This window comes from Ictidomys tridecemlineatus, chromosome 6 (genome assembly GCF_052094955.1).
Source record: "Ictidomys tridecemlineatus isolate mIctTri1 chromosome 6, mIctTri1.hap1, whole genome shotgun sequence".
Taxonomy (NCBI): domain Eukaryota; kingdom Metazoa; phylum Chordata; class Mammalia; order Rodentia; family Sciuridae; genus Ictidomys; species Ictidomys tridecemlineatus.
This window is the reverse complement of record NC_135482.1, coordinates 62,902,974-62,919,563: the sequence shown is the minus strand read 5'-3', so window position 1 is coordinate 62,919,563 and position 16,590 is coordinate 62,902,974. Positions and strand designations below refer to the sequence as shown.

Sequence of the window (16,590 nt, the reverse complement as noted above, 5' to 3'; positions counted from 1 at the left end):
CTGTAGCTTAAAGTTGTCTTGGTAGGAAACTGGAAAAAGTGCTACAAATCAAGGCAGTTCCATACCAGAGAGTCAAATTTGACATTTACCAGCGCACTACTGGTGGTGGTAGCGGGGTGTATTGGAGAAATGTAGGGCACCAAGAGGGTCCTGCTGGAGAAAGCTCTGAGGTGGTAAAGAGCACTGGATTTGTACTTCTTGCTCTGCCACTTACAGAGTGACCTTGGTCAAGTTGCTTAACCACTCCCAGAATTAATTCCTTATCCATATAGACTGATAAGTATCAGGTAAGAATCATGACTTTTTTTTTTTTTCTTAATTATATAGGGACTTGTGAGGTTGCCCAGGCTGGCCTCCTTCCTCATTCTCCTAAGTGGCTAGGATTACAGGCGTGTGCCTCTGCTCATGGCTTAGAACCATGTCGTTTTCTTGCCACTCAATAAATGTTGTCTATAACTGTTTGAGGTGATAAAATGTGTTAGGAAAAAGAGCACCTTAATCCTCAAGAAAACTCAGGAGTGCCCCCTGTTGGAGGTGAGGGCCTGACAGATTCTCCTGGTATTAACCGAGCAGCTGACACTCTGACTTGAGTTGATAATCTGCATACAGAAGGGAACATGTTCCCAGGCAGTAAAAAATAAAACAGCACTAAAAATGCACTCATGTTCATAGAACACTTTATAGGTCACAAAAGTCTTCCATATGAGATATCCCTTGTGGTCATCATGGCAGTTCTCTGCTTATAGAGGGAATCAGAAAGAATGAGTGATAACAGAGAAGCAGCGGCAGAATTACGAGCCTTACAAGAACTGTCACCAGATCGCTCACGGTAGACCGCCAGGTAGTGCTGCTGTAGAGTAACCTCAGATCCTTTCTCCAGCATCTTTGTGCGGATCGAGGACGAGAGATCTTGCCTATTATGCAAGCCAGACAAGCTCAAGTTTTGCCATTAACTTGGCGTCATGCGTCACACTGACGTGCGCTCATCTTTAGGACCTCTCTTTATTTAGACGGTATGCCTCTGATTTTATGGAAATGAATGCTCTTAGCCCGGAGTTCAAAATCTGGGATCGGTTTCTGTCCTAGGGGCCCGCTCAACGTCGTGGACTCCTCTCGGCCAAGGGAGGCAGCGCAGAGCCCATCAGGCCCTCCTTCCCTGTCATCTCTATGGCGGAAATAGGTTATTCCTACAGAAACAACATTCTCGCTGGTAGAGTGAATGGACTCGTCCAAATGAGGGGGATCTTCTTACTATCAAATTTCAAGGTCCAAGGAATAGTAAAAGAAGGGAAGCATCCAAGTTACAGAGAAGCACATGAATATGTGTGTGCGATTCTGTGAATTTCCAAATGCCCTGGGCAGCTACAGTGGTGTCGGGGCTCGGCTGAGCCGGGCCGCTCCCCGGCGGCCCCAGGTGGCACCTTCCAGTACACCCTCCGGGGGCGGGGCGAGGCGAGGGCTTCCGGTCCCGGCGCCGTTCTTGTCTAGGTGGTCTGGCGCCGGCGCGGGGGTGACGTCGCGAGCTCTGCAGGTCTTGGATCCGAGTTAAAGGAGGTAGGTGACCGTCCTAACAACCCCTCACCTGTCCTGTGCGAGTGCGAGTGCTCCCCGGGATGGCGGGTATGAGGGCGCGCCCCGAATCTCGGGGGTGGGTACGAGGGGCGCCGCCCCCAAGACGTGCGAGGAGTCAGCTCTTGCCTGGGTCCCGCGACTGTGGAAGTTCGCCGGCAACTTCGGCGGGAGAACGCGACCCTGGTGGATTTCCTGCCTGCGTCCCACCCGAGTTGCGGAGCCGAACAACCTTCTCTTTTTGCTTCTAGTCTGTCTCACGGGTCAGCGCCTTCGCGGAGGTTGGAGAGCGTCGCTGCGGAGGTGATGTCCGAGCAGGAGGAGGAGGAAGGGCGATCCGAACCCCAGTAACCCGCGCTCAGGCTTTGACGCATAAGGTGGGGAAGGTGGTGTTCCAGGCTGTAGCCACTTGAGAAGGCATCCGTCAGCCTTTGTCCCTTGGGGCGACCAGAGGGACCAGATTTCCCAGGCTCTGCTCTGGGGAACGTGCCTACTCTTCACGGCGGTGGTGGTGGGAGCATGGATAACCCAATGCAGCTGCTGTGGGAGGAAGGCTGGGGTAGGTCAGGACCGACTTGCTTAGAGTGGGTCTTAGGATAGCACCGAGATTGAGGGACGAGCCTGAGCTTGGGGCCAGAGTATGCAGTTGTATGGCATGTATGAAAGTTTATGGGGGACCCAAGAGGGGGAAGTTGTGAAAGAAAGTTGCCTAGACTAGAGGTGATAAACTACAGGAAGGAGTTAAAACTAGAGGACAGAAATGGGCAAAATAACCCATCTTATCCTGGGTCTCAGAGAAACAAATCCTGCAACCCTTATCCTTGGAGGGACTGGAATTCCTGGGTCAGGATGTGTTGAGCAGTTATTTTGTATTAGGTACCGGGAACTAAGTTTATTGTGTGGAAAAGTTTATAGTCTCTGTCCTCCAGGAACTGTCTGGAGGGAGAAGTGAAAATAGCACCTAATAATACAGGTAGGTTCTGGAAGTGAGAGACTGAACCAGCCTGATCTCTGAGCAGTCCACCCAGATTGCTGCCTTGCATCCACTACTGAGCACCACTGTTTAAGAGGAGTAGAGACAATGGAAATGTAGTGGAGAGCTGCTAGGACCCCAAGGAGTCTTTTAAGATGTGGTGTTGAGGGGCTGGGGTTGTGGCTCAGTGATAGAGTGCTTGCCTAGCATGTGTGAGGCACTGGGTTCAATTCTCTGCACCACATGCAAATAAGTGAATAAAATAAAGATCCATGAACATCTAATAAAGAAATAAATTTAAAAAGTTACACTGTTAAGAAAAGATGTGTTGAGCAGGCATGTTTATGGGGACTAAGGACCTTTAATTTGTTAGAAGGGGTGAGGTGGTTGGATAGAGAGCTGCCTCTAAATTTCCGAAAAGCTTACTTGTAAAAAAGGTAAGCTTACTTGTGAAAAGGTACTTGTGGCTTCAGATATGAAAGCTAAAACCAAGTGGTTTTATGCTGTAATCCCAGCCACTTGGGAGGCTAAGACCGGAGGATCATAAACTCAAGGCCAGCCAGGGTGACTTAGCAAGACCCTGTCTCAAAATAAAAAAGGTGTGGGGATGTAGCTTAATAGTAAAGTGCCCCTGAGTTCAACCCCCGGTACTAAAAATAAATAAAATTAGTGGTTTGAAGCACAAGATACAGATGCCTTCAGGGGCAGGAATAACTGACTTGCACTGTCTAAAGTTGAAATGAGGTACAGTGAGAGGTAGTGAATCCCGTATTGGGTGGTTTGCAGGTTGGACACACAGCTAAGATACTGAGTGTTCCCTCTCCTTCTGGGCTCATATTTGGTTACTTACTAAGTTCTGGTTCTCAAGTCTGTTCTCTCCCTCCTCTCCCCCTGCCAGTGCTGTAACAGCCTTGCATCATCTCTAGTCAATAACAATATAATAATGAATGACAGCAGCTAATGCTTAGTGAATGTTTATTACTTGCCAGATACTGCCATAAGTGGTTTACACAGGCTAACTCATTCAGTTCTTGAGACTGTCCTTTAAAGGTAGCTGTTACTACAATCTCCTTTTTATAGATGGGGAAGCAAGCACATAGGTGTTAAACAGCTTGCCCAGGATCACTCAGGGAGTGGTGGCAGAACTAGGGTTCCAGTCCAGGCTGTCTGGCTCTTGAGTCATTGTTTTTAACCAGTAATACATGTGTTGTCCATACATGTGTTGTCCATGTATTGCCTTAACCTTTCCTTGCTCTAATTCCTGTGGTATTGCAGGATATCCTGGCAGGGAGGACATGGCAGAGCAAAGCTGTTCCCCTTATTGGTGATCAGGAAGCAAAAAAAGAAGGGACCCAAGGTCCCCTTTAGTTTCACACCTCCATTGATATAATTTCTGTCCACAAGGCTCTAACTCTTAAAAGTTTCACTGCTTACTACTGCCATAGGTTGGCGACAAAGCCTTCAACACATGGCCTTTGGTGGACATTTAAGATCCATACTATGGAACAGAGCAAGATGTTGGAGAGGCTGAGGCAGGAGGATTGCTTCAGATCAGGAGTTCAGGGCCAACCTGGGCAATGTAGTAAGACCTTGTTTCTTTAAAAAAACAAAAAACACAAAACCGTATGGGAGAACTGGGATTCAAACCCTGGACTGTTGGATATGAAAACTCCACAGTCTGCTCTTCACTGCCCTATACCTGATGCCTCTGTAACGGCCACTGTTGTAGTGACTTTAGATCGTTTCCCTGCCTAACCTTTAGGCCTTAAATCCACTCTTTACTCTAGAGTTTAGATGGCTCTGGAAATGTGTGAGATTTGGTGTATATATGAGTATGTTATTCAGATTTTGACTTCTTAGAGCAGACTGACCACAAAATAGTTAAGAACCATTCTTGGGCTGGGGATGTGGCTCAAACGGTAACGCGCTCGCCTGGCATGCGCGGGACCCTGGGTTCGATCCTCAGTACCACATAAAAATAAAATAAAGATGTTGTGTCCACCGAAAAACTGAAAAAAAAAAAAAAAAGAACCATTCTTTGCCCTTTTGTTAGAGTTAACTTCCCTCCTCTGCCCCCACCTTTCTCTGTCTCTCTTGCTTCTAGAGAGTGAACCTAGGACCTCACACCTAATAGGCTCATGCTTTATCTCTGAGCTACATCTTCAGCCCTTTTTAGACAGAGTCTTGCTAAGTTGCTGAGGCTGGCTTTGAACTTGGAATCCTTGGCCTTAACCTCCTGAGTAGCTGGGATTATAGTTGTGCGCCGTTGTGTCCAGATTTTGGTCCTGGGGATTAAACCCAGGGGTACATAACCACTGAGCCATATCCCCAGCCCTTTTTATACTTTATTTAGAGGCAGGGTCTTGCTAAGTTACTTAGGGCCTTGCTAAATTGCTGAGACTGGCTTTGAACTCCCGATCCTCCTGCCCCAGCTTCCCAAGCCACTGGGATCACAGGCATGGGCCACTGGGATCACAGGCATGGGCTGCTGTGCCCAGGCCCAGGTTTAATTTTCTGATGCACAGATTTGATCTTAGTACAGGGATGTGTTGATTCTTTACTGCCATCAGGATACTCCAAGCACCTTCACCTGTTCATTTAAGATCCCAGGAAGTCAGACTCTGTAGTTTTCTTACTCCCATCTCATCCTCTCATGGCAGTGGGAATATTTACCATTCTTTTTCTTTTGTGTGCTCCCAACTCCTAATGGAAGTGCTGTGCTTGCCTTTGGGTGGTCAGTGCCTGACAGGTATTGCACAGTGAGCCTTTGCTACATGCTGCACCAAATATTGTAAAGGAAAAACAAGCCTCAACCGGGTGTTTGGACAGGTAACCTTGGAAGCTGTCCGATCCCGAGGGCCTGTGAATTTCTGGTAGTAGGTGCTTCCCAAGTAGAGGCAGGGGCTGAGCCAAGCCAATGTGGATGGTTTAGAAGGTGTCAGCATTCTGACCGGGCTCTTCTTGCAGGATTGTCCTTGAGTAGAGTGAAGCTCCCCGTCTTGGTCCTTGTCATCTGCCCTGGTGTGGCTCCAGGATGAACTGTCGTTCGGAGGTGCTGGAGGTGTCGGTGGAGGGGCGGCAGGTGGAGGAGGCCATGCTGGCTGTGCTGCACACGGTGCTCCTGCACCGCAGCACAGGCAAGTTCCACTACAAGAAGGAGGGCACCTACTCCATCGGCACCGTGGGCACTCAGGATGTGGACTGTGATTTCATCGACTTCACCTATGTGCGAGTCTCCTCTGAGGAGCTGGACCGCGCCTTGCGCAAGGTTGTCGGAGAATTCAAGGTAGGAGTGTGACACAGTCTGTGACAGGTGGGCCTGGAGTCGTCCACTCTGGTGTGCTGTTGGATCAGCTTCTCCTTCCTGAGAATGTGAATTGGATTCCCAGGCTCTAAGGGTGTTGAGAGCTCCTCTCGGAGTCTGGATGTTGTGGGAGTGGGATGCGGGTACAAATCCTCAGGGAAGAAGGAGAGCAGGAAGCCCTTACAGTGTTGGCAGTCAGACCCTGTGGGAAGACAATGCTCCTAAGGCCTTGACCTTCTGTCTGGGTCCATAGTTCTCTCTTAACAGGGCTGTGTTTCTATGTCCACTTTTCTTTTTGCCAGTCTGGGCCTTTTGCATTTGAGACTTCCTCAGAGGGAAGACAGCTTGGCTCCACAGATGCCATCCAAGATGGGTGATCCCTTTGGGCAGAGTGGCATGGGCTTTTATGTGCCTGTGTGGAAGGAACACACCAGGCTGCTACCCTTGGTCACCTCAAGTTGTTGTGAATGGCAGGATGATTTTTAACTTTTTCATTGAGAGTCATGGTATTTGCCTATTTCAGTGAGTGGCTATATCAAACTTGTAAATATCAAGAGGAAATTTTCCTTTTTCTTTTTTTGAGGACTGTAGGACCATGCATTGTGTAGTGGTTGCCTAGGGTCTGATGGAGCCCCTCCCAGGCCATAGCATTCAAAAAGCCCCTTCCCCTCATCTCTGCAAGCCCAGAAAGGGCAAGTTCATGAGGTTTCCTAGTCCTTTTTCAAGAGTAGCAGCCTATTCATCTGTCTGTTCTCCAGATGTCTCTGAGAGGCACTCAGAGCAGGGTGGGTAAAAGCATGGATTCTGGGCCCAGGCTAACCACCCAAATCCAGCATAAGGAACGTGACTCCACTGTATGTGAAATTGGGTGTATGTACTCCAAGGATTAAATGAGTCAGCTGTGTCCAGTGTTTGGAACAGAGCCCAGCACACAATGTGCATTGTAGAATTCTGTGCCATTGTTACCATTAGTCAAGGTCATGTGACCTTGGTTTTTCCATGGAGGAGAGACTGTTCCTTGAGGGGTAGTTCAGAATTTGTGGCATTCTTATTCTCTGGATTGTCACTAACTCAGGTTGAAATGTGCTTCAGTGTCCTAGCTGGGATGAGTTTGGGGCTACCCACACCCATGGGGTGGGATAGGCAGAATTATTGAACTAGTTTTTCCATTTGTTTCTCAGAGAATTAGCCAGGTTTGGCCTGTCCTTCAGCTTCTCTTCTTCATTCTGTTTCTTGGCTTCCTTCTTTCTATGTAAGGACCCTGTGTGGGGAATAATATGAAGGATAGGGACCAAAGGGGTGGGGGTTGTGGAAGGCGAAGGCCCTGAATATGAAGATGGAAGAGGGATTTGGGGTTGAGGATGTAACTTGGTGGTAGAGTACTTACCTAGCCAGCACAGGACCTGGGTTCAATCCCCAGCACTGAAAAAGAGAAAAAGGGGGGAAAAAGGATTTTGCAGTTGAATAGTCTGGATTCATACCCTGGTGCAAATATTTATAGGCATGTGACTTTGGCAAATTACTTTCTTCCTCTGAACCTCGTTTTGCTTCAGTAAAATGAAGGTAATGTACCTACTTCATGGAGTTGTTGAAAAGATTCATTAAATTGTTTATTTAAATTTGCTGCAGATCAGAGTGATTTCTACAACATCAGTTCTCCATGCCCCTCCCTTGTACTAGGGATTAAAGACAGGAGTGTTCTACCATGCTTTTTTTCTTTAATATTTATTTTTTAGTTGTAGGTGGAACACAGTACCTTTATTTTATTTTTATGTGGTGCTGAGGATCAAACCCTGTGCCTCATGCATGCTAGGTGAGTGCTGTACCTCTGAGCCACAACCCCAGCCCTACCATCCCTTTTTAAAAAAATTTCATTTTGAGTCAGGGATTCACTAAGTTGCCAAGGCTGACCTTGAATTTGGATCCTTCTGCCTCAATTTCCCAAATAGCTGGGATTATAGATGTGTGCTATTTGTGCTGGCTTTCTATAACATCAATTATTTTTTCTTCTTTTATTTTATGATGACTGGGAATTAAATCCAGGAATGCTCTTGTCATTGAGCTATAGCCCCACCCCTTTTTATTTTTTATTTTCAGACAGGGTCTCACTAAGTTACCTGGGCTGGCCTCAAACTTGTGATCTTTCTGCCTCAGCCTCTCATATACCACTACACCAGGTTATAACATTAATTCTTTTTTTGGTGCTGAGGATTAAACCCAGGGGCACTTTACCACTGAGTGACATCCCCAGCCCTTTTAATTTTTTGAGACAGGGTGTTGCTGAGATGCTTGGGGGCTTTGCTAAACTGCTTAGGTTGCCTTCGACCTTGGAATCCTCCTGCCTTTGTCTCCCAAGTGGCTGGGGTTATAGGCATGTGTCACTGTGCCTGACATAACATGAATTGTTAACAAAGCCAGAGGTGTTGGGTTAGGAGATAGGCATTAGTTTGCTTGAAACACTTATTTGCAGGCTGGATGTGTTACTCTCATTCGAATCCTTTATTATCTGGGTCTCACTCCCTGTCATTTTTAAAGGTTGAATAGAGCTAGGATTGTGTAATTCCTGGGACTCAGGAGCAAGTCCCTCCAGGGAAAGAATTCCTCAGAGACTTTGGCTTGCTCATCTCTTCCCTTTTTCCCAGGATGCACTGAGAAACTCAGGTGGTGATGGGCTGGGGCAGATGTCCTTGGAGTTCTATCAGAAGAAGAAGTCTCGCTGGCCTTTCTCAGATGAGTGCATTCCTTGGGAAGTGTGGACTGTGAAGGTGCACGTGGTAGCCCTGGCCACAGAGCAGGAGCGACAGATCTGCCGGGAGAAGGTGGGTGAGAAGCTCTGTGAGAAGATCATCAACATTGTGGAGGTGATGAACCGGCATGAGTACCTGCCCAAGATGCCCACCCAGTCGGAAGTGGACAACGTGTTTGACACCGGCTTGCGGGACGTGCAGCCCTACCTCTACAAGATCTCCTTTCAGATCACTGATGCCCTGGGCACCTCAGTCACCACCACCATGCGTAGGCTTATCAAAGACACCCTTGCCCTGTAGACTTTGCTGGAGCCTTGAGAGCTTCCTCAGGGTTCCCAGACCTTGGCTTCTGGGCATTGTACTGTCAGGTCTTTGGACTCTGGAACCTGCTCTGGGTCCTGGTGAGACTTGGATGGGACAGACTCCGGCTCCCTTGTTTTGTGGTTGCCAGCCTCTGGTCATCCCTGTGACCTTTGCTGGTGGTCAGGTCCTGCCTACAGTCTCCAACCCTTATTCCCCTTTCTTCTCTACTGTACAGAAGAGCCTTCATAAGGATGATGAATAAAATTGAGATGTGAGTTTAGGTTCAGCCATCACTCCCTTGGTTTGTGTCTTGCTCCAAAGCATTAACACTTTTTGGCTTTCCTTTGAGGACATGGGTGTGTGTTGTGGGCATTACTCCAAGATGAGGAGAATTGGTAGATTGGATTAAAGAAGATTGAAACAGATTTTGTTCTTTGTTGAATATGGACACACCAAGATGAGTGACCGACCATGACTAGTCCCATGAATGATGGTCACAGGGTGAGGGTCTCTTACTCTCTTACTGTTGGATGAACTGAGCTTATTTTTTTTTCCATTCTTTTTTTTTTTTTTTGGTAGTACTGGGGATTGAACCCAGGCATGCTTAACCACTGAGCAACATTTCCCAGCCCTTTTTATTTTATTTTGAGATAGTTACTGAGGCTGACTTTGAACTTGTGATCCTCCTGCCTCAGTCTCCTGAGTCACCAGGATTAAAGGCATGTACCACCACTCCCAGCTTCTCTTCCCTTCCTAAGGAAACTATGACATCCTCAGGCTTTATGTTGTCTGGGCTTGCTTCATGGTGGCCCCAAAGAATATCTTCTCTGTCTTTGTAGAGTATACACAGGATTCCATCTAAGCTGATATGGGGATGTCTGGGGAGAGATTGGTCCACTTCCAGGCTGGGCTACCCTCAGATTGTTAGAGCATTGCTTTGGTAATTCACACTCATTTTTACCCAAGCATATTCATCCATTGTGTACCATGCTTTTGATTCAATGTATTTTACAATTCTGCTTGGCAAACATCTGGGGCAGTTCTAACCTTACAAAGTGAAGTGTGAGTAGGAGGAGGAGCTAAGGGAGGAAAGCTGTGGGTGTGTGTGGGTGTCTTGCTCATGGCTCTGGAGCAAGCTGGGTAGCCAGGAGGATCAGGAAATGTTTGCATGTTTTTCCCAGGCCACACCACCCTTGGCTGTATGCTCTTTCTTGACTGAGTTTTATGATGACCTCTCAATATCTGGGCATCAAAGTTGGAGGACTGAGGAGAGGGTTTGGAGATGGGGAATACTTTTCCCAGCAAATCCTTGATGGTGTGTGGCCTTCACCTGGCCTCCTGTAGTGCAGGGGTGGGGATGCTTTCCTGTTTTCCTTCTGAGGTGTTGACTGATAAGAGTGTTTGGCAGCAGTGACATTGTTTATTTTACTTTTCTTCTGTTCTAGGAATGGGACCCAGGGCCTTGCCCATATTATGCACATGCTCACTGCCAGTCTTGTGACTTGTTTTAATTTATGTATTATTTATTTATTTAGGGGAGAATATACACCAAATTTTATTGGGAGGAGTATTTAGAGGAGCAGGAAGAAGAAAAAATCACACAAGTTGGACCTAGGGCCAGGGAGATGGGTACAAGGCAGACCAGGGGACACAGAATGACTCCCTTTCCACCCCAAATCCTAGAAATAGGGGTCAGCTAGGGCCTAGGAAGACTTGGACCAGAAAAGGAGAGCAATGGACTGAGTCCCTGGGCTTGTAAATATTGACTACTCTGAGGGGATGGCTTGGGAGAGGGCTCCCCTACCTCCTCACAGGGTTAAAGGCCACTTGAGGCTGTGGGCCCCCAAGTTTGAAGTCTCTTTAGGTGACTTTATTTTTAAAAAAGAGGATTCAAAGTTGCTACAGAATCTTCCAGAAGACCTAGGCAGGAGGGTTTGGCTTCCATCCAGCTTTCCTTTTTTTTTTTTTTTGGTACCAGGGATTGAACCCAGGTATTCTTTACTACTGAGCCACATCCCCAGCCCTTTTTATATTTTATTTAGAGACAGGGTCTCACTGAGTTGCTTAGAGCCTCAGTAAGTTGCTGAGGCTGGCTCTGAACTTGTGATCCTGTTGCCTCAGCCTCTTTAGCAGCTGGGTTTACAGGCAGGGGCTATTGTACCCAGCCACTTTCTACTTTTCTGCATTCAGATTGCTCTTTCTCCCACCCTCTGGCTGGCTTTTATGGGACACCCAGCTGGCAGTGCGCTACTATTGGTGGACAGTAACATACCCATCCCTTTTGGCATCATGATTCTTTGGAGACATAAGACTGGAGCCCTGATGGCCCAGATCTATACTTTCCTATTGGTAAATACATCACTCCGTGGCCTGTGGGGCAGAAGAAAATGAGGGCTAGGCCGTGAAATCTTAGTATCCTCTGTGGCCTCCATTTTTCCTTGCCCTGGACTTTGAAGAAGGCCTTGGTCTGCCCCTGGGAGAAACTCAGATCTTTAAGGATGCCCATTTGCCTGGAGTCCCAGCAGCCCCCAGGTCAACAGTACTCAACAGTATTGAACTTTGACCAAGGACAGAAAGCCCTTGTTTGTCCTGTATCCTCCCCAGATTGGGCAGCACCCCAACCAGCACTTGGGATAGGACTTTTTCAGTCCTCTGAGGGAGATACTGTCTCTTGGCCTTTGCCAAGGGAGGAGAGCCTTGGGGACAGGGCTCCTGGGCTTGACTGGTTGGATGCACACAGGTGGGTTTGTGGGCCTTGTTGAGAAGGAGAAATATGTTGGAGTCCCCCTGTCTGAGAAGGGACCATAGACTATTGGAAGAGCTTTCTCTCTAGGAAAGGCCCCCGTGCTCTGCGCAAGGAGTGGGGGGGCGTAGGGCCTCTGGGACCCGCCCCTCATCCCGCCCATGCAGCCGCCCGCCTGCCTGCCTGCCAACCAGCCGAGGCTCCAGCACATCTGGCTGTCCTGTGCACATCTGGGCAGCTGGTGTTGGAGCATGAACAGCTCCCAGGCAGGTCCAGCGGCCCAGGCCGCCTGGCTGAGCTGCTGCAACCAGTCTGGGCTGCTGCTGGAGCCCTCTGAGGGGCCGCGTGTGGTGCAGGCAGTGGTGCTGGGCGTGCTGTCGCTGCTTGTGTTTTGCGGGGTCCTGTTCCTGGGTGGTGGCCTGCTGCTCCGAGCCCAGGGCCTGACAGCGCTGCTGGCACATGAGCGGCGAGGGTCCCATGAGGCTGAGACTGGTGGCAGCACAGGTGATGATGACTCCTAGGTGTCTGGCAGTGCCCTGGGATCCCAGCCCCTTCTGCGCTTCCACAGCCACTGAGCATACGCACCGCTGCTGCTGGGCTGGGGGCCCTTCCCCAGTGCTCTTGTGCCTGCACAGGTGAGAGGGCTTGGGTGCAGTAAGAGGGGGCCAGGTGTCAGGGGGACTGTGGTAACCTTACTGCCGGAGGCCTCTGTGGATGCAGCCAGGCACCTATCTTTGGAGACTCAGGTCTTGAAGAAGTCTGATTCCCAGCTTAGTCTACCAGCTGTGTGCCTCTGCCTCCTCCCGATTGTCTCTCTTGTAGCACTGAGTGCCCTAAGTCCCCCTCCCCTTCTGGGAACAGATGGCCACTGTGTAATTGTGGGAGAGGGAGGCAGGTGGACCTAAGAGGAGGTAGTCTGAAGGGCCCACAGTGTGCTTTGGAGCCCTTCTGCCCTGAGACAGTCTCCCCATGTTCTGTACCACCCCAGAACCCCCAGGTACTGAGGCCCCAGCCAGCAGGCCCCTGCTGCCTTTGCACAGGAGGCTCAGGGGAAATGGGCCAGAAGGGCAGTAGCCCAGCCTAGGGCTTCAGTGTGCCTTTCCTCTCTTGGTAGCTTTTTTCCTGGAAGGGGGTTTGAGTAAGATTCCTCACTGTGGCTTCCTACTTGAGACCTCCTGGGAGGGGGGTGGTCTGGGTGACTCTGGGGGTAGGGAAGTGTGCTGGGCCCCATCCCTCACTCAGTTTTGGGGAACAAATGTAGCCCAGAGCACAGAGCATTGTGTGGTATGTTAAGGGTGTGTGGATGGCAAGGTTCCCAGCAGCTGGGGGGCCTCAGGAGCACCACGCTCCAGGAAGTGGTGCTGAAGACTCCCAGCTGTGGGGGCTGTCTGGGTCTCTTGCCTCTGTCTCTCCAAGGACAGGAACCATCTGGAAGGAAGGGCCTGGGTGGCCCAAGGACAAGGTAACTTGAGGCCAAGGCCAGCTCAGAGCTGGGTGGGGAAAGTCTTCCCATCTGTCCCCTTTGCTCAACTGTGTAATCAGGAGCTCCTGGGGTGGGAGGGTGGTGGTGGCAGTGTTGGTCAGGGTGATTCTGATCTCCCTTGGCCCTCTTACTCAAGAGCCTGTCCAGTTTTCCCAGGACAGGCGCAGAGTCCCAGTTTCCCTTAGAGGAGGGAGCCCTACTGGGTGCCTAAGAGGAGGGCTGGTGAGGGTCATGGTAGGTGTAGCAGGTGTGGCTAAGCGGCTGTGAAGCTGATGACGACGTGCCATCCTGGCTGAGCAGCCCAAGATTTGGCGCTAATCCTGGGCAGCTGTGCCACATTGGCCTTGCTGAGCTGTGGACTTCTCACCTCAGGGACCCGCCCCCACCCCGTGGACAGAGAGCTGCCCAGAGCAGCAGGAGTGTGTGTGTGTGACGGCTCCTGGCACCAAAGCAGCAGACTGGGCCCAGGGGACATTCCCTGCCTCACTTTGCTCCATCCTGGGGGAGAGGGGAGAATTTTTTTTATTGTACCCAGGTTCTCCTGGCCCTCTGGCTTAAGGCATTCCCTGCCTCTGCTTTCCCATTGCTGTTTGAGAGGCTGATGCCAAATATGGCTTCCCTCCCTAAAGGAACGAACAAACCTTCACACATGCACATTTTGGCATTGCTTGAGTCAAGGGTTTGAACCTTAGGCCTCTGTGGCACTGCCCTCTCCTGTCCCTACTCTCCCAGTGGCCTTAGCAGCCCCTTCTGCTGCTACAACAGCCTTCCAGATGTCAGGCAGCAGCTGCCCTGCCAGTTGGACTCAGCTTTTCTGGCCTGAATCTGAGGAATGGGGAAGGTGCAGAGGGTTAGCTGAAATAAACATTGATGGAAAAAAATTCAGGCTATCAGAGCAGAGGGAGCTGAAGGTGGTGACCTCCTGGTTGGCCTTTGGGTTCAAGTCTATGTGATGTTAGGGGTGTAGAGTGATTCGGCACCAGGGAAGGGCTGTACCCTAGCATCATCACGTCTGCTCACACCCAGAACAGGGTTGAGGTAGGTGGAGGGGGTAGGTAAGGGTAGGTCATCCAACTTCCTGCCTTTGATGTCCCTACTCAATGTTTGGAGTTGGTGTCTGGAGCCCGTGGGGGTGTGCTGGGGACCTCAATGTTCCTGGGGGAAGATATCGAGATGTTTGCTGTGGAAATCTGGCCCTGCTCAGGCTGAGTGGGGAGGAAAGAATTTGGAAAATGGTGAAGTGGGTGCTGTTGTCACCCCATCCCAGGCTCCAGCTGGGACTGAAAGGTGGGGGTTGGTTGTAGGTCTGAGGGCCCTGAGAGAAGCATTGTGTCTGAGCTCCCAGCTAGCTCCATGAGCCTGGGCTCTGTCCATGGGACAAGGACAGGGTGACTGATGGGTTGAACCTCCTCCCACTCCTCCATAGTGGGGACTGAACTCAGGGTCCTCTATCTCTGAGCTATGCCCCCAGCCCTTTTAAAATTATTTTTAAAAATTTGAGACAAGTTCTTGCTAGGTTGCCAAGGCTGGCCTTCAACTGGCAATCTTTCAACCTCAGTCCCCCGAGTTGCTGGGATTACAGGTGTGGGCCTCCATGCCCAGCTGGGCTTAGATCTTCCTTAACTTCCCTCCAGCCTCTACGTTCATCCTGAGCAGGAGCAGGCTGACCCTCTCCTCAGCCTCCACACAATGCAGCTTCCCTCCATTAAAGATGGGGGTGGCCATCTCTTACAGATTCCTGAGCCTCTGAGAACTGTCCTTCCAGCTGCTACACCAGGGAACCCCTGCCTCCTTCAATCCATTTGCACCGCAGATGATGGCCTGCGAGACATCTGGACTGTGGGGATTCCTCATCCTGAGATCCATCCAGGACCCTAAAGTACTGCTGGGTGTGGGACCAGGAGGTCTGAGCGATCAGGAACCGATGAGTCTGCTTGGTGACTGCTACACGTTCTGGTCACTGAAGTAGCCACCTACCCTGGGAGCACGGGGCAGGAGACAGTGGCTGTGCCCTCTGCTCAGTGGTTGTGCCCTCTGCTCACAGGTCTCTGCTGGCATGAGCATAGCCCCTGTCCTGCCTGGTGCAGGACAGCATGATCTGATAGATCTGTCCCTTCTTGGGGTCATTGTTACCCATTTTGAGTGGCATAGGCATCCCAACAATCTAGCAATGCTCATCACTTTATGTGGCTTGTTATTAAATATGCTGATCATGCAAATTTCAGCAATACAGTTTGTTTTTAGTCCCAGAGTTTTGAAATTAGTGGTTTGTTCCTGCGCTTCCCTCCTTTGACTTGTTTGTAGCAAATACTGAAATAGTGGCCTCTCTTCCCTGGTCTTTTCTAATGGTGACAGATCCCTTTCCACCCTCAGATCCCAGCCCTCCTGAGGGTGGATGTGAGATGGGGTTGAAAGTGACGCTGATGCTAGCACTTGGCTGCCCCCCTGTGGCCAATGTGGGCAAGAGCACCGCCTCGTTCAACCAGTAGTGACTGTTGAGGTCTTGCCTAGTCCAGCCTCAGCCTGGTGCTGAGATGAGACTGGATTTGGCAGCATATGCACTGAGTTCCAGATTTAAACTTTCCTAACCCCTAATCTTTTTTCCCATGAAGAAATGGAAGCTACAGTGTCACTGTGAAGGTCCAATAGGTAATCTACAGAAAGAGGCTTTCTGCACTGTAATTATCATGTGACATTGTTATTGTTTTCCCTGAACCTGACCATCTCAGAGAAAGGGAGAGGAGGGAAGGAGAGAAAAGTTCCAGGGTGAATAGATGTTGGGTGGCCATAAGCCAACTTTTGTGGTTTGGATGTGAGGTGTCCCCCAAAAGCGCACATGTGAGACAATGCAAGAAGATTCAGAGGAGAAATGATTAGGTTGTGAGAGTCTTGACCCCATCAGTGAATCAATCTCTGTTGGGATTAACTGAGTGGTAACTGGAGGCAGGTGAGGTGTGGTTGGAGGAAGTGGTTCACTGGGATGTGCCTATGGGGTATAAACTTTGTATCTGGAGAGTGGAGTCTGTCTGCTTTCTGATCAAAATGTGAGCGGCTTCCCTCTGCCGTACTTTTCCACCATGATGTTCTGCTTCACCTCGGGCCCCACAGGATGGAGCTGGCCTTCTATGGACTAAGACCTCTGAAACCATGAGCCCTCAAATAAACCTTCTTCCTCTGCAGTTGTTCTGATTGGGTTGTTTAGCCAGAGCAGTGAAAAAGCTGTCTAAATCACCAGCTCTTGGCTGCTGCAGGAGAATCCTCAGTGGGGGCAGCCTAGGGTTATGCAGGGCTGGTGGGTTGAGGTTGAGCAATCAGGGACATCCCAGGGGAGCTTGTATAGGGCTGGGGCTCAGCAGGCAGAGTTCTAGGCCATAGAGTTCCTGGGGATGAAAGTTGTGGGCTGGATCAGCTGGAGAAGACAGGGCAGGAGCCTGGAGGTGTGGCCCTGTAGATGCCACTTCAATAGAA

The 16,590-nt window shown here is 49.9% G+C and overlaps 2 protein-coding genes across 2 annotated transcripts; both read left to right on the top strand.

Moving 5' to 3' along the window:
- Nucleotides 1-1,406: 1,406 nt before the first annotated feature.
- Atg101 (autophagy related 101) lies at nucleotides 1,407-9,189 on the top strand. Its single transcript, XM_005324982.5, has 4 exons — nucleotides 1,407-1,554; nucleotides 1,821-1,946; nucleotides 5,510-5,828; nucleotides 8,489-9,189. Exons 3-4 carry the CDS (start codon nucleotides 5,577-5,579, stop codon nucleotides 8,891-8,893), a joined length of 657 nt encoding a protein of 218 aa, XP_005325039.1. The 5' UTR covers nucleotides 1,407-1,554; nucleotides 1,821-1,946; nucleotides 5,510-5,576; the 3' UTR covers nucleotides 8,894-9,189.
- A 137-nt stretch (nucleotides 9,190-9,326) lies between these two features.
- Smim41 (small integral membrane protein 41) lies at nucleotides 9,327-16,301 on the top strand. The gene is made up of 2 exons (XM_040280614.2): nucleotides 9,327-12,274; nucleotides 14,857-16,301. Exon 1 carries the CDS (start codon nucleotides 11,801-11,803, stop codon nucleotides 12,158-12,160), a length of 360 nt encoding a protein of 119 aa, XP_040136548.1. The 5' UTR covers nucleotides 9,327-11,800; the 3' UTR covers nucleotides 12,161-12,274; nucleotides 14,857-16,301.
- Nucleotides 16,302-16,590: the final 289 nt, after the last annotated feature.

What these genes read in the sequence shown, in the direction of transcription:
- Atg101 (XM_005324982.5), top strand. Translation starts at nt 5,577, where the DNA reads ATGAACTGTCGTTCGGAGGTGCTGGAGGTGTCGGTGGAGGGGCGGCAG. An exon ending in AGGTTGTCGGAGAATTCAAG is followed by an intron (nt 5,829 to 8,488) that starts GTAGGAGTGTGA and finishes CCTTTTTCCCAG; the next exon opens with GATGCACTGAGAAACTCAGG.
- Smim41 (XM_040280614.2), top strand. Translation starts at nt 11,801, where the DNA reads ATGCAGCCGCCCGCCTGCCTGCCTGCCAACCAGCCGAGGCTCCAGCAC.